At 41.1% G+C, this 16080-nt stretch overlaps 2 protein-coding genes across 10 annotated transcripts; both read left to right on the top strand.

Moving 5' to 3' along the window:
- Positions 1 to 1954: 1954 nt before the first annotated feature.
- On the top strand, positions 1955 to 8526 carry LOC4334509 (calreticulin-2). 8 transcript variants are annotated; one of them, XM_015776868.2, is made up of 8 exons: positions 3107 to 4658; positions 4759 to 4942; positions 6066 to 6615; positions 6868 to 6975; positions 7064 to 7256; positions 7345 to 7447; positions 7655 to 7855; positions 8049 to 8526. In XM_015776868.2, exons 3-8 carry the CDS (start codon positions 6420 to 6422, stop codon positions 8070 to 8072), a joined length of 825 nt encoding a protein of 274 aa, XP_015632354.1. In that variant the 5' UTR covers positions 3107 to 4658; positions 4759 to 4942; positions 6066 to 6419; the 3' UTR covers positions 8073 to 8526. The 8 variants fall into 8 exon arrangements, 4 of the variants coding, with proteins under 4 accessions (XP_015632354.1, XP_066165021.1, XP_066165019.1 ...); XM_066308924.1 differs by having other exon boundaries at positions 3521 to 4658; positions 4759 to 4937; XM_066308922.1 differs by having other exon boundaries at positions 3992 to 4658; positions 7957 to 8526.
- A 4405-nt stretch (positions 8527 to 12931) lies between these two features.
- LOC4334508 (uncharacterized) lies at positions 12932 to 14975 on the top strand. 2 transcript variants are annotated; one of them, XM_015772646.3, is made up of 5 exons: positions 12932 to 13079; positions 13384 to 13630; positions 13722 to 13995; positions 14105 to 14182; positions 14272 to 14975. In XM_015772646.3, exons 2-5 carry the CDS (start codon positions 13398 to 13400, stop codon positions 14317 to 14319), a joined length of 633 nt encoding a protein of 210 aa, XP_015628132.1. In that variant the 5' UTR covers positions 12932 to 13079; positions 13384 to 13397; the 3' UTR covers positions 14320 to 14975. The 2 variants fall into 2 exon arrangements, with proteins under 2 accessions (XP_015628132.1, XP_066165018.1); XM_066308921.1 differs by having other exon boundaries at positions 13369 to 13630.
- Positions 14976 to 16080: the final 1105 nt, after the last annotated feature.

Here is a 16080-nt window from a genome sequence, read left to right as displayed (position 1 = left end):
GTATGCGTTGTTTGTTAGTCGAGATCGATCTTCCAGTTGGTACCCACTTATCTTTTTCTTTTTCAGCTTTGTTTGAGATGTGATGCACACACACATATAGTTTTCAGAGTAATGGAACTTGGGGTTCAATAAAATTTGAGTTTCTTTATCTTTCTCTTACCCTTTTCTTCTCCTTTAATTTAATCATTACGATGTGCTTGCAGAAGTCTAATCAATAGCAAGCACCTCGCCGAACATGTTCAGAATTTCTGATTGGTTGGGATGCTAATCATCAGAGCTGATCTACTCAAGCTCAGAACTTAGGATATCTAAGTATCTAACACTCATATTGAGATCCATTATCTAAAAAAAACACTCATATTGAGATAATGCTATCAGTAGTTGAACAGAAAACTATTTGTATTTGCATAAAAGGTTGTTTCTATTTCGATAAAAATCAGGCACGTTTGGTAATTAATCAAATGATCCTTGAAATTTAATACTACAAAATTTTATATTAAAAAAAAAACTTTCTTCCATGTACATGTGGATTTTTTGACTTTTTCAAATATGAATATGACAAAAAAATCGCATCGCTTAAATTGGTATGAGCATTTTTTTTCCATTAAACTTTGTTATGTTGTAAGATATCTAACATTCAACTGATTTGTTTATACATATTTAATTAAACGAAATTTAATTGGTGTTTAACACCACTTATATTTTCTTATAATCAGCTGAGATTTTCTTATATGTCTGCCAACTACCTCGGCCATCAACCTCGGCCATCCGACTGAAATCAAATGGTCATCACATTTTCAGCGTATGCGAAACGAGACAAGTCATTAGTGTATGACTAGGTGAGTATTAATTATTACTAACTTGGAAAAATGATTTATTTGATATTTTAAAATAACTTTTACGTAGAAAGTTTTCGCACGAAACACGTCGGATAGTAGTTTGAGAAAAGTGCTAGCAAAACCAAAGAAAAAAATCTACATCTCAATCAGAAAAAAAAAACAAGGCTGAGCCTTTGGATGAACCACAATCTTATCTCATCAAACTGTCCCGACAAACAACAATGTCATGTCGTGCATTTTGTCATGGCTTCCCAAGCTAAGGTGGCAGGATTATGTCACTGGTTTAGGGTGAGGGTGGTCAAGTTAGTTGGTGCAGCGGGTACGAAGGTATGTTGTAGAGGATGCATATCCTCTACATTGCTACACGCTCACTGACACACCAGTGAGTAGTACTGCATATTGTAGAGGATCTCGACGCATGTTATAGGCAATGGTGAGAGCAATCCAGTGAGGTGGAGGTAGCGCCACTGTAACCATTATTCATGAAGAAGGCCAGTGGTGGGTGGATAGTATCAATGTTAGGGTCAATCGGGACAGGTTACAAGGCGGCGAGAAACAATAGTCGATCCAATAGCGTAAGCCACAAAAAACGGAGAGGTGAGGAAGCTTATTGGCTTGAGCGCTCTTAAATAGAGAGAAAAAAAAAAGAAGAAAGTTTGTCTTAGAGCATGAAGAAGTTTTTATGCACCATCAAGTTGCAAACAAAACCGACCGACAAAAGTGAAAATGCATCCACTATGGTTCAAATCCTAGTGGTTAACAGGCCATGAATATCACGTACACGTGCACACACTTTCCATAAAGATTTAGTGGACTCGGCCAAGAATATGTCGTTAGCCCCCGTCTTTTCAAACGTGTGTTAGGGGTACACTCATATTGTTATAGTGTGATGTCCGTGCCCGACGGTGTGGGTACATGTGCGTTTCCCGTGTAATAAAAAAATAAAACCTACCAAGAAAAGCTAAAATTCCTATAACCATATGGCGATTTTTATTACAGAGCATATAGGGGAAAAAAAATCCGGATGGGCGACGCGTGGACGTGCCGTGGATCCAACCGCTCGCTGGCGTCGGCTCCAAGCGGAAGAAAAACCGAGAGGATAATGCAGAAAGCCCAACCCTCCCAAGAATCGAAGCTCCCTCTCCTCCCATGGAGCTCCTCCTCCTCCATCCTCCTCCCTTCCCCTCCCTCCTCCTCCTCCACAAACCCTACCACTTCCCCTCCAAGCTCCGCCATGGCCGCCTGCAAGAACCCCGCGTCATGGCGTCCCCGCAGGCGCCTCCCCTCCCGCTTTCGTCGCTCCAAGAATCGAGAAGCGCTCGTATCCGTATCCCCCGCGACGAGCCGAGGCCGACGCCGCCCGCGCGCAGCAGCAGCAGGGAGGAGCCCCGGTTCGTCGCGGAGACCAAACTCATCACCGTGCATTCCTGCGCGGGGCGGCTCGGGGACGCACGGGAGGTGTTCGACGGAATGGGCCGCAGGGACCTGCTCGCCTGGTCGGCCATGATCGGCGCGTACGCCATCAGGGGAATGTACAGTGACGTCCTCGCGCTCGCGGTGACCATGGTCGAGGAAGGGGTGCTCCCGGACAGGTTCCTGATCACGCGGATTTTACAGGCGTGCGCATATGCCGAGGACCTTGAGCTTGGTAGGGCGCTCCATTCCATGGCTATCAGGAGAGGGTTCATGGGGAGGGTAAAGGATGTGCCGGTTGGGAACTCGGTGCTTGTGATGTATGCCAAATGTGGAGATTTGGGGTGGGCGCGCAAGGTGTTTGACAAGATGGTGTGCAGGGACTTGGGCACATGGAATTCGATGATTTTTGGTTATTGCCGGTCTGCTGAGTGGGAGGAGGCACGGCATCTGCTCGACTCCATGAGGCAGGAAGGTACGCAGCCAGGGGTTGTTACGTGGAATACATTGATTTCGAGCTATGCCAGGTTCGGGGATCTTGATGTGGCAATGGAATTGCTTGGGCAGATGGAGGAGTCTGGAGTTGCACCGGATGTCGTCACATGGACTAGCCTTGTCTCTGGCTTTGTTCATATGGATAGGAGTGATGAGGCACTTCGATGTTTCATTCGGATGCGTCTTGCTGGAGTTGAACCTAACGGCATGTCAATTGCATGTGCTATCTCAGCTTGTGCCAGTTTGAAGTTACTAAACCAGGCAAAGGAGCTCCATAGCCATGCTATTAAGGTTGGCAGTGTTAACAACGTGCTCTCAGGGAACTCCTTGGTTGACATGTATGCAAAATGTGGAGAAATAGTTGCAGCTTGGAGAATATTTAGTGGGATACCTGACAAGGATATATTCTCCTGGAATTCAATGATTTCAGGGTATGCACAAGCAGGTTATTGTGGCAAAGCATACGAGCTCTTCTGTAAGATGGAAAACTATGGTGTTCGGCGCAATGTGATAACCTGGAATACAATGATCTCAGGGTACATACGGAATGGGGATGATGAGAGAGCTTTTGAGCTATTCCAGATGATGGAAAGTCATGGAGTAAAAAGGGATACAGCAACCTGGAACATACTCATTGCTGGATCAGTGCATAATGGTTATTATGATAGAGCCATAAGAATATTCCGGCAGATGCAGGCACTTCTGAGGAGGCCTGACTACATTACCATCCTTAGCATTATTCCAGCATTCACAAATCTAGTTGCGTCCTGGAAAGTACGGGAGATCCATGCCTGTATTTTTCACCACAATTTAGAACTGGATGGCAAAATTGCAAATGCACTTATCAATGCATATTCAAAATCTGGTAATCTTGCTAGTGCGTGTGCTGTGTTTGATATGCATTCATCAAGGAACATTATTTCTTGGAACTGTATCATTCTCGCTCATGTGCTGCATGGTTCTCCAAATGAAGCCTTGGATCTTTTCTGTCAAATGAAGCAAGAAGGTGTTGTGCCAGATCATACAACTTTGGTCACTGTTATCAAGGCCTATGGTCTCACGGGAAAGGTATCTGAAGGGTCTCAGACATTTTTCAACATGGCCAATGATTACAATATAACTCCAGAATTAGACCATTATGCAGCAATGGTGGATCTTCTTGGTCGGTCAGGGAGACTAAAAGAAGCATATGAGCTTATTGACGAGATGCCTTTGATACCCAATTCAACAGTCTGGGACACATTTCTTACTGCAGCTGTAATGCATGGAAATGTAAGACTGGCTCACCTGGCAGCTAGAGAACTGTCTGCGATTGATCCTGGAGATCCCAGAGTCCAAAGGTTAGGTTCTAGTCTGCAAGATCTAACTGGAAAAACTGTTGATGTGCCAGAGGAGATGACACCCAACAAAGGAAGAAATTTAGATGAGGTCGAGAGCTGTTCAATAGAAATCAGGAATAAGGTGTATGTGTTCTCAAATGGTGATAATGTTGGCTTGGAGGATACAGTAGCAGAATTAAAGTCGATGATGTTTAAGATGGGACATTCTATGCTTGACATTGGCATTGGAACTCTAGATGTTGAAGAAGAAAAGGAAGAAGTTGTTGGAGTCCATTGTGAGAAGCTAGCTATTGCATTTGGGCTTTCTAATTCCCCACAGTTCAAAAACATAAGGATAATCAAAACTGCAAGGATGTGTAACCATTGCCACACCTTTGCCAAACTAGTTTCAGAGAAATATGGACGCCATATACTGATCAAGGATCCAAAGTGTTTGCATAAGTTTGAGGATGGAAAATGCTCTTGTGAAGATTATTGGTGAATGATGAATACAACTAGTTTATGTCTACTGGGTAAAATATCTTGCCAAGTGTCCTTTTGCAGGATTACACGCTGCTAACCTCTTGAACAGGTAATATCCATTTTGTCAGATTCACTCCAGGAGTTTCCTTGGGGTTGAATTTTGTCTGTCACATACATAGTCTTGTTGACAGGATTACTTATCCTTGTAGAATTCAAACACTTGGAGGATAGCCTATCCATCAATTCAACCCCCAGACAAAAATATCCAGTACTATGTGGTATCAGAAAAGGAGACTGTTCTGATGCTATTCCAGCTTCAGTTTAGGTTTATTTTGAACGGCTTGGGAGACAGTACTGGTGGTTACTCCATTCCATCATTCAAGAAACAGTTTGGTACCAATCACACATCTTTTACCTTTTGTTAATTGTTCCAAATAGTTAGCAACTTAGTATCTCACAAATTTATGCTTACAATTTGATCATTTCTATTGACTATAAAAAGAATTTCACTTGCCATTAAACTGATTCATCAAGTTGATCTGCGTGTTGGTTCACATCGGGAATATTACCACATTGAGGATGGCCAGACAACCTTGTCAAAAGGGACAGAGGTATTAGAAGGTGGATACGAAAATTGACTGGGATGGAAGAACTAGAGGGATAATTATAGACTAGGATGGAAAAACTAGAGGCATTGAGAGGCAGTGTTAAAGGATTGAATATTTCTTCTTGATTGATCTCGTCTGATGCTGATGCTCTGTATTTTCTCTAGATTTGTCCCTAACATAGTATATCATTATACATAGACTCTTGATTTCTAACCAAAAAAAAAGCTGACATTACTTGTACAATTTAGACTCTAATAATTAAAAACTATATTTACACTCAAAAAAATATTCAAGACTATATTCTAAACTTGCAGACTCAATTTCTAATTTAATAGGACCTTAATGTGGCAGCCACTGCTTCTTGCAGCTGAAATGCTCCTGAGTTTTCACAAATACTCCCTCCGTCCCAAAAATAAGTGCAGTTTTGCACTATTCACGTTCAACGTTTAACCGTTCGTCTTATTTGAATTTTTTTTTATGATTAGCATTTTTATTGCTATTAGATGATAAAATATGAATAGTCCTTTATGTGTGATTAAATATTTTCAATTTTTTCACAAATTTTTCAAATAAGATAGACGGTCAAACGTTGGGCACGGATATCCACGACTGCACTTATTTTGGGACGGAGGTAGTATCACTTAGATTTATTCCATGTGTTATGATGGTTTAATTTTTTCCTTCATCACATGCATACATGTTTTCTTTAAAATATTACATAATGCTACATAGAAACAATCTTTTAATAATATAGTTTCAGCATTTTAACAGTGTCACACAGCAGCATGTACTTATTGAAATGGGATGGCAGCTATTGTAGTTTCTTAAATTTTGCCGGCATAGTTTGTGTCTCTATCTGTTTTGTTTTCCTTTTCAGGGTGAAATACTAATACCAATTTCTTTTGCAGGTTCAGAAGCATGAACATGGCAATGTAACTTTGAGAGTTATAGACTTGAATGGAAAAAATGAAATTCTTCAAGTGGTTCCTATTTATACACTGCTGGAGCAAATAAGAATTATCTTAGTAGATTTTAATAGCACCATAAACATTAGGGATAGTGAGGCTAGAAAATCTATTGTCCACATTCATTAGGTCCAATCTAATACGGAACCATCATATTACATTACGCTTCATTTGCCTCCCGTTCGATGACACAATTTGTTGGATTTGTTTGCCCCTCTGACCAAAGGAAACCACGTGGAAAGCGTGGTTATCAGCTAATCATGTGGAAGGAGGGGATGAACAGAGGAGAACGAAGAGATGCTAAGATCAGAGAAGACAGAGGACGAAAAGAATTTAATAGTACCACTCACTTTGCTCGATTGCTTCCAACAATGTTATGCCGATGAGGAGGATTATAGTGACTTGCTCACTTTGAGAATTGACCATTTTGCCCCTGTACATTTCCTGTCTGGAACTGGTATAGCTATAGTTGAGATAAAGTGTTTAGCTAAAGGTACGAGAACTCTGGTACTTGTTTGGAGATCTCTTTCTTTTTGTGGAAGCAAGCAATTGCAAATTTGTGTGTATGTGCGTTCTTTGTTAATCGAATCCGATCCTCTTTTTTTTTTTTTTTTGAGAACTTCGATCCTGTTGTTGGTACCGGCATTCCTTTTCAGCTTTGTCTGAAATGTGATGTACACATATATGGTTTTCAGAGAAACTAGAATTGGTTGGTTTCTGAATTCTGAATTGTGTGTGAAAACAGATGGATGGGAGGATCGGTGGGTCAAATCTGAGTGGAAGAAGGAGGACAACACAGTCGGCGAGTGGAACCACACGGCCGGCAAGTGGAACGGCGACACCAACAACAAGGGTGAGGATCGATGCACACACCACGCTGCTGATTTCGTTTTTTCTTTTCTGTTCCGGCATGTGCGAAGTTACTCTGCTTCTCTGTGCAGGTATCCAGACATCAGAGGACTACAGATTCTACGCCATTTCGGCCGAGTACCCTGAGTTCAGCAACAAGGACAAGACCCTCGTGCTGCAGTTCTCGGTGAAGCACGAGCAGAAGCTCGACTGCGGCGGCGGCTACGTGAAATTGCTTGGCGGCGATGTTGACCAGAAGAAGTTTGGTGGCGAGACACCGTACAGGTGATGGTTTGATCACCTTGCATTCCCTTCTGTGTGCTCATTTCAGAGCGCAACATCTTTGATTGATCGGTTTCTTTTGAAATTGCAGCATCATGTTTGGACCAGATATCTGCGGGTATGCCACCAAGAAGGTTCACGCTATCCTTACTAAGGGTGTGTTTGAGGAGAAGGAGATAGAGAAGATTGGGAAGGTACGCAAAACGAGGTAAGTCATTAGCGCATGATTAATTGAGTATTAACTATTTTAAACTTTAAAAATGGATTAATATGATTTTTTAAAGCAACTTTCCTATAGAATTTTTTTTTTTTTGCAAAAAACACACCATTTAGTAGTTTGGGAAGCGTGCGCGCGGAAAACAGAAACAAACTCACTCCCTTTGTTCTCCAAACGAACGCAGCCTAAGAACGGCAATAACCATCTGATCAAGAAGGACGTGCCATGCGAGACCGATCAACTGACACACGTCTACACCTTGATCATCCGTCCTGACGCCAAATACAGCATTCTGATTGATAACACTGAGAAGCGAACTGGAAGCATCTATGGTGATTGTGATAATCTTCCTCCAAAGAAGAAGAAGGATCCTGAAGCCAAGAAGGTAATTTAGAGATAATTCACTGGCTGTTCTGAATAGGCAGTCTGTGCTGTTCTATTTTTACAGAGGTCATAACTAATACGGTAAAATGTTACTGTTTGCAGCCAGAAGACGGGCTGTGTTTAGTTCAGCACAAAGTTTGTATTTTGGTTGAAATTGGAGATAATGTGACTGAAAAGTTGTGTGTGTATAACAGGTTGATGTGATGGGAAAGGACTGAAGTTTAGATCCAAACTTTGGATCTAAACACAGCCTGGGACGACAAGGAATCATTCCTGATCCTGAGTACGAGAAGCCTGAGGTTGCTTTCCTTTGTTTGCGCAACTTTAGATGATATTTCTGTCTGAAGATTAATTGAGTTTTTACTAATACCACTCTACTGAGTTTCTAAATGAAAATGGGTGGCAGTTTTGTACTGTATGTTGTGAGCTTGCTGCTCCTCAGATAGCAATAGAGTACATTGTGTTACAAAAGCATCATGAGGCCATATTTGATCTCATCAAAGGCTCATCAAAGAGCAACAATGGCATCAATCAAGTGACTTGTAACAGCCATATTATGGAGTATTTGTATCACAATAACAGTGAATCCTAGGCTTGTACACATACAAATCCTCAATATAAAAGAGGACATATTGAGATCAATAAAATGGGATTCACTGTTTTCACTGTTTATCTATCGTTTTCTAACACGTTATCAGCAGCTCTACCAAGAGAGAATAGTGAAAACACTTACCGACACTTACCGGCACGTGCATCATGTTTTCCTCTGTCACTGCTTTGTGGTGCTTTCGAAGCCCCTCATCTCCCTCGTGAGAGCTAGATGGAGTGATGGACAATTATTTATTTTGCATGTCAATCATGTTTTCCTCTGTCACCGCTTCGTGGTGCTTTCGAAGCCTGTCATCTCCCTCGTGAGTGAGATGTCAATGGTACTGTTAACCCATGGATGCAAAGTGGTACGATCTTCCTCTCTCATTTCCCTAATGAGAGCTAGATGGAGTGATTGACAATTATTTATTTTGCATGTCAATCATGTTTTCCTCTGTCACCGCTTCATGGTGCTTTCGAAGCCTGTCATCTCCCTCGTGAGAGCTAGATGGAGTGAGATGTCAATGGTACTGCTGTGATTGACAATTATTTATTTTGCATGTCAATCATGTTTTCCTCTGTCACCGCTTCATGGTGCTTTCGAAGCCTGTCATCTCCCTCGTGAGAGCTAGATGGAGTGAGATGTCAATGGTACTGCTAACCCATGGATGAAGTGGTACGATCTTCCTTTTCTGGTTGATCGTCCATGTTTTTTGCTTTTTTCTTCTATGTTTTCCTCTGTCACCGCTTCATGGTGCTTTCGAAGCCTGTCATCTCCCTCGTGAGAGCTAGATGGAGTGAGATGTCAATGGTACTGCTAACCCATGGATGAAGTGGTACGATCTTCCTCTTCTGGTTGATCGTCCATGTTTTTTGCTTTTTTCTTCTATAGAGGAATAGGTGGTAGTGAGGACTAAGGCGAGAACTATACGTTCGAATTTAAAGAAATATAGCGAGTCCGGTATTTTCGCGGATACGCTATTTTGACTGTGGTTATCTTAGCTGTGCAGAGTCTAGGAGTACTCTCGGTGTAATTGGATCACCTCGATTTATAATTATTTGGACTGATAACTATGAAAGAAGCTTAATTCTTTTATGGTCAGAAATGACAAATTCATCAAAGGTAAATGATAAATTCATCAAGGTAACTGATTAAATAGTATTTTTCAATCATTAAATGATCATTGCGTATTAGTCGTTAATCATAATAATTTACAGAGTTAAACAATGCAATGTGGCATAAATAATGTTGAAATTGTGTTACACTCGGATAAGAATTCTAAACAAGCCAAAAAAATATATATCTTCTAAGGAAGTTTGAATTGATAAGCTCAATACAGACATCAAATATTCTGAGGAAGTTTGAATTGATAAGCTCAATACAGACATCAAATATGCATTTGTTGAATTCAGACGACACACTACAAAATGGAATGAGTGACCATGCTGCCCCAATTAAATTCAATATATATATTTATGTATGATATTTATATTTCATATGATTTGAAAAGTTTCAATCATTTGAATTAAATGGCTACATTGAAAAATTTTCTATAGGATTGAAATCCTATAAAATCCTACATAGATCTTTGGATTTAAAGTAGCGCTTATTTACTTAAGTATTTATTTTTTATATTACATGTATTTAAACTAATGTATTTATAAAACAATAAATTATCTAAAGAAATGTAAAAAATTCAATACATTATAAAAATAGACTAAAGATAAACTAAATCTCATTTTTATATGTAGATCTCATTATAATGCATAGGCATGTAACTAGTAAATAGTGAATATCACAACTCACTTGAATAATATATATCACATTATGATCATTGGATTCATAACAAGTGTTGATCACTACTTCATCCAAAAAAAATTATATGACTATATCGTTTAATATTATTAAACTTTATAGCATTCTAGATTATATTTAGCAAAAATATCTTTCTACTAAAAAACTAGTCAGATACCTTTTATAAATACAATATCATTTACAAAGATAATAGTTATTATTTTCTCATATAAAAAACATAGATAATATATATTACAGAGCACACACACACATAAGCTAGCTGCTACTGCCTCCGTCTCTAAATATAAGGGATTATGTCTAGATTTATTGTACTAGAATGTGTCACATCTAACCAAAATCGCTTATATTTAGGGACGGAGGGAGTAGTATTCATGTGCAAGTAATAGTGTTGAGTGCTGACTGTAGCAATATTATTATCAAAAATAAATAAGAATGAGAAAACAAGAAGAAGATGGAACAACAAAAGAATATAAGGTTAAAGTTGTTAGTTTCACACCATTCACTACAAAGAACAATTTTAATAATATTAATATATTATCTATTAATGTGAGTATATACCATACCATGGATGTGAGCAACCACCCTCATGTGTTTGGGCTAGTGACTAACCTCCTCTTTTTCTTACTTCTTTTGAAGTTCTCTGAACGTATTTAGGTAAAAGATGTTTTGTTTTGAATAAAAAAGAAACAATTTAACTAGATTATTTTTTAGAGAGAATCCATCGTGTGCCGCTAACTTTGTCACTGTTCTATAATATGCCACTGAGTTTGTTAAGTTCTACAATATGTCATTGTATTTTGCTTAAATTCTATAATATACCATCGCCGTCCATTTAGATTCTGTTAGTACTTTATAATTTTGTCCTAATGATTGAAATATCCCTAGGACAAAATTTTCTAAAATTTGGCTGAAAATTCCAAAATATCATATTATAAAATAGGCAGAGAAGTTGCCCATCTCAAACTTTGTAAGTTTTACAATCTGTATGATAAAATTGTACAATGCTAACGGAGGCTAACTAGACGATGATGGTATATTATAGAAGTTAAGCAAAATGCGGTGCCATATTAGAACTTGACAACCCAATGACATATTGTAGACCGGGGACAAAATCAGTGACACACAATGGATTGTCTCTATTTTTTATGGTTGTTCGGTTAACTACCTATCTACTATGATGCGGCTTTTTTAGAAAAAAAAGTTAAATCTTACACTATAAGTCCATATCTTACACATTAAATTACATACACTTATAATATAATTTTCAAATTTTAAAATGCCCTATTCTCATTTTATAGGAGAATTATGGAAAAATGATTTATTGTCTATTTAATTATGAGAAAAATATTAGTCCAAATTAACATATATGTAGAAAATAAAAAACAATATGAAAGAACTACGGAAATACCTACTAATGTAGTAATCATATATCATGCAATGAAAAAAGAAGACCATAGTCGAATACTTTATTATTGAGCAAAAATGATGGTATTATTTTTATCATCTTTTAGCGGAATCTATCTAACCATAATTAATCATCCCGTGTTTTTTGTGGGACAAAAGGGAGTAAATTATAGCACATACTATGGATTCTTAAAAATTCTTAAAAGTTTTCATATAATATTATCCTTTAACCATTCTTTTCATTTACACAATAGCCAACTTTACATTTCAATTTGGACCACCTTATTCTATCCAAGTCCGGTGATTCAGCAATGACTCTGCACATTAACTCTCTCTCTCTCTCTCCATTTTCTTTTTCCCTCCAACAGTTGGATAACCAATAGATCTAGCAAGAAGGAGCCCAAATATAGCGCCTTCGCGCTTCGTCAGGTCAGCTCCTGCCTCCCAAAGTCCCTGCAAGCCTGACTTCCCCGACCTGAACGACAACCATAACAATAGTGTGCATCACGATAGGGGAGGGTAAAAAGACATGTCGGTTACTAGAGGGTAAGGCTGCGCATGTAAAGGCAAGAGGAGGAATGATGATGGCTCATGGAGAAAGAGTGGTGGTGGTGGTGCGTAGAGTGACAGTTAGTGTTTGTTGGTGGTATGAGGAATTTGTTGTTGACACAATCGCTTAATTTTCCTTTAAGTATTGATGATACGTGGATCACCAGTTATATAAATAAATAGTAACTACTTTTAATAAAATAGTAAAAATATTGAGATAAGGGCTATAGATGGCCATTTGGCCCTCCTGGTATGGCCCGGCCCAGGCACGAGCAAGGCACGGCCAAAGAAGAATCAGGCCGGCATGACACGGTCGGCTCTTTGTGCCGGGCCGTGCCGGCCCACGTGCTACACCTCAGGCCTAGGCACGACCCACTAGCAGTCGGGCCGGGTCTTTGGGATGTGACATATATATAACTAAAATAAATATATTTTATGTCCATATTCTTTTGGCCGTGCCATATAATACGTCTATTTTTGCTCCTACTGTGTCTTACATATGGTTGAAAATTAGTCCGTTATGTATCCTGAACTTCGTACCAGGCTTGGCTGTGCCATCCCGGCCCAGCGTGCCGGTGGGGAAGCCCAAGCATGGCCCGGCGGTCGGGCCGGGCCGGCACGGGCACAACCCCCAGTCGGGCCGTGCCGTGTTTGGGCCGGGCCGTCAGGCTTGGACCTTGTGGGCATCTATAATAAGGGCGGAGTAGTCGAGTATCGCGTAGAAGAAAAAGAAATCTGCCGTCTCGCTCTCGTTGTCTCCTCCGCTCCTTGCGCCGCCGCCAAGACGAGTCGCGGCTGAACAGGGGAGCGCCGGGCGGCGAGCTCCATCTGGCGAGCAGAGCAGAGCAGCGGAGGGGAGGGGATCCTGGTGAGCATCCGCGTCCTCTCTCTTTCTGATTCATCTCTCTCTTCCACCCCACCGGGACTGGAATTTGCTTGCGTTCGTGAACCCCTACTAGCTTCTCTTCTAGATCTGGAAGAAGCTCTTCTCCTCCTCCTTAATTTGATAGCCTTAAACCTCTCTTAATTCAGTTTATTTGTTCACCCAAAAGTTTGGTGGTTCAGTCCCAAGTTGGATCCGCCCCTGTAGTTAAATATCCATTTTTTGGGCTATCTACTGATTTCCCGTCAATGATTTTGTTGCTGAAAATTTCCAGCCTTTTCTGCTTCAGGAATCAGGACATAGATGGATCCAGAGGTGAAGGACTCAAGGCCATCGAGGTCTCCCGGCGAACCAAATCTTTTCCTGCAATGGGGCAGCCGGAAACGACTCCGCTGTGTCAAGACGAGGGACGACGGCTCGCCATCACCTGCGCGGACCGATGTTCTTAGGCGCACCATACCACGAGTGAATCGCCCGCTTGGCGGTGATGTTGCCCCGTTTCGTTCGCCGCGGCGCCCGAGCACGCTGAACCGAAGGTAGCTTCAGTATGCCATAGAACACACTCGCATCGACTGGAAATATCGAGCAATTCTTCCTAATATAAGGTAACTGATTGTCTGAGAGCAGGAAAACCGAGCCATTTGTGAGCGATAACAGGCACTCCATGTCACTCTCGCCAGAGAAGGATCGATATTACTCCACTAGGGGTTCTCCATTCCCATTCGAGGGAAATGGGTTTGATTTTGGTGGTGGAATGGAAGAAAAGGGAACCACAGCACTGCCAAGGTTCTTCATTTCATTATCCAACAAGGAGAAAGAAGAGGACTTCATGGCAATGAAGGGATGCAAGCTCCCACAGAGGCCGAAGAAGAGGCCAAAGTTGATGCAGAAGTGCTTGCTTGTAATCCCTTCTTTCACAAAGATTACTGCAAAATTTTGTTCTTTTATGTGATCATGCTCACTTTTTTTTAACCCTTCCATATTCTGTTTCATTGTTGGGCTTGTTGTAGATGGTAAGTCCAGGAGCATGGCTGTCTGATTTGTCTCATGAGAGGTATGAAGTTAGAGAGAAGAAGTGCGCTAGAAAGGTAAACCTAGCTTTGTTGTTATTTTCCTTTTAGCTCCTTGTCCAAATTTTAGTTTGATGGTTGCTAATTCAAGGAAAAACTTTTTGCAGAGGGCTAGAGGATTGAAGGCTCTTTGCAATGAGAGTGATTCAGAATAGAAATACAGAGCGGGATCAATTTTTTTTGACTTTTGCTGGAGACAGTTAGGTACAATGCTGGTTCATTCATTAACTAGACAGATCTGAGCGGCTAATTTAGAGAGGGAGGATCACCGGCTCTCCTACTATCCTTATTTCACCACCCCTGTATCTCCATCCTTTTTTTGTTCATTCGTTGTTCCAAACAAATCGTCATCTAGAACTAAGCCTATCGACCGAAATAGTTGTATATTAGATCATTCCTGATCTAGCAAGTTTGTAGCTCAGACCTTAAAGGCACCGCGGAGTTTGGTCACCACTGAAGTGAAAGTAAATGAAAACGAAGAGAGAGAGCTTAAGATGGAAGGCAGCAATGCATGGTCTATGAGTCTATCATGATTTGGGATTGAGAAAGAAGATGGGAGGTTGTTGGGTATGGTGCATGGTGCATTTTGGTGCCTCAATTGTTGTAACAGTAACACCAAGTTGGGAGGAAGATTTGAGGCCAGCTGGCCATTCAAATAGGTTACTACTGAATCCCAAATATTGTAATCCTAGTTGATGTTGAAGAGAACGCCGTGTGCAGGCCATGCCTGGGCATGATCCTGGATTCATGGTTAGACTGTTTCTCCTGAAATATATATCAAATTCGCAGAGTTGTTTGACCTTCTCCATAAGTCTTGTGTTACAGTTTAAGTTCTGTTGGAGTGATGGATTGTGCTGTGTCACTCACTCCTGTTAATAATTCTGCTTGGTATGTTACGACCGTTGTTATCTTTGGTTCGTTTCAGACTCAGTAATCTGTCTAGGCGCCTCGTCAGGCTGCTGAAATTGAGCATTTTGTGGGGAGGGCCGAGATGGTGGTCGTGGGCCGTAATTGGGAGCCCATGAAGAGAAACCCGGCCTGCCACGGGCTGCCTCGATCAATGCCGCCGCAGGAATTTGGGCCTCCATTTGGCCTACCAGTAAATGGACCGCTGCTGCCCGTGGGCTGTACGAGGGAGCCCAAGCGAAGAAACGCGGCCCACCTCACAAATTTGGGTTCGTTTTGGCCCACCAAGAAATCCGTATTGGGCCTAGAGTGGAGTAGGAGAGCAATTTCACGCGCCGAGAAATGGTGGCTGTCGGACTATTTTGGGCCTCCAAATGGCCTGCTTAGAAAGTGGGTCGTCGTGGGCCGTTTTTAGCGTGACAGGCCGAGTTGGAGCCCAACTGTTCAGCCATCCTCGGCCATCGGGAAGTCCGTCGATCCATGGCAACCGCTCGCCGGAAAGTCCGTCGTCTCCGGCACCGGCAAGTGTACGCCACTCCGTCATCATTTTGCTTGCTACACGTCCAAGACAGGAACTGCTTGGCATGTGAGCACCACCAAGGCTCCTGCAGTGTCCGGGTCTGCGAGTGCATCATCTCACTTCTGACTAATTTAGGCTGTGTTTAGGTTACGGGTGTAAAGTTTTGGCGTGTCACGTCGGATATACGGATATATATTTGAAGTATTAAACGCAGTAACAAATTACAGAATCCGCCTGTAAACCGTGAGACGAATTTATTAACCTAATTAATCCGTCATTAGCAAATATTTACTGTAACACCACATTGTCAAATCATAGCGTAATTAGGCTTAAAAGATTCGTCTCGCAATTTACACGCAATCTGTGTAATTAGTTATTTTTCGACTATATTTAATACTACATGCATATGTCCAAACATTTGATGTAATATGGTGTAAAATTTTGCCAGGGATCTAAACAGGGTCTAATAACTGACTGGAACTGGACAGTG

The sequence above is a fragment of the Oryza sativa genome, chromosome 3, assembly GCF_034140825.1.
Source record: "Oryza sativa Japonica Group chromosome 3, ASM3414082v1".
Classification (NCBI taxonomy): Eukaryota; Viridiplantae; Streptophyta; class Magnoliopsida; order Poales; family Poaceae; genus Oryza; species Oryza sativa.
Note: the sequence above shows the minus strand (reverse complement) of the source record. Positions and strands in the feature narration are given on the sequence as shown.

Coding starts and splice junctions, on each gene's coding strand:
- LOC4334509 (XM_066308922.1), top strand. CDS start 6,420: ATGCTAAGATCAGAGAAGACAGAGGACGAAAAGAATTTAATAGTACCA. Junction 6,616..6,867: donor GATAAAGTGTTTAGCTAAAG/GTACGAGAACTC, acceptor GTGTGAAAACAG/ATGGATGGGAGGATCGGTGG. Junction 6,976..7,063: donor CGGCGACACCAACAACAAGG/GTGAGGATCGAT, acceptor TTCTCTGTGCAG/GTATCCAGACATCAGAGGAC.
- LOC4334508 (XM_015772646.3), top strand. CDS start 13,398: ATGGATCCAGAGGTGAAGGACTCAAGGCCATCGAGGTCTCCCGGCGAA. Junction 13,631..13,721: donor CCGAGCACGCTGAACCGAAG/GTAGCTTCAGTA, acceptor GTCTGAGAGCAG/GAAAACCGAGCCATTTGTGA. Junction 14,183..14,271: donor AGAAGAAGTGCGCTAGAAAG/GTAAACCTAGCT, acceptor AACTTTTTGCAG/AGGGCTAGAGGATTGAAGGC.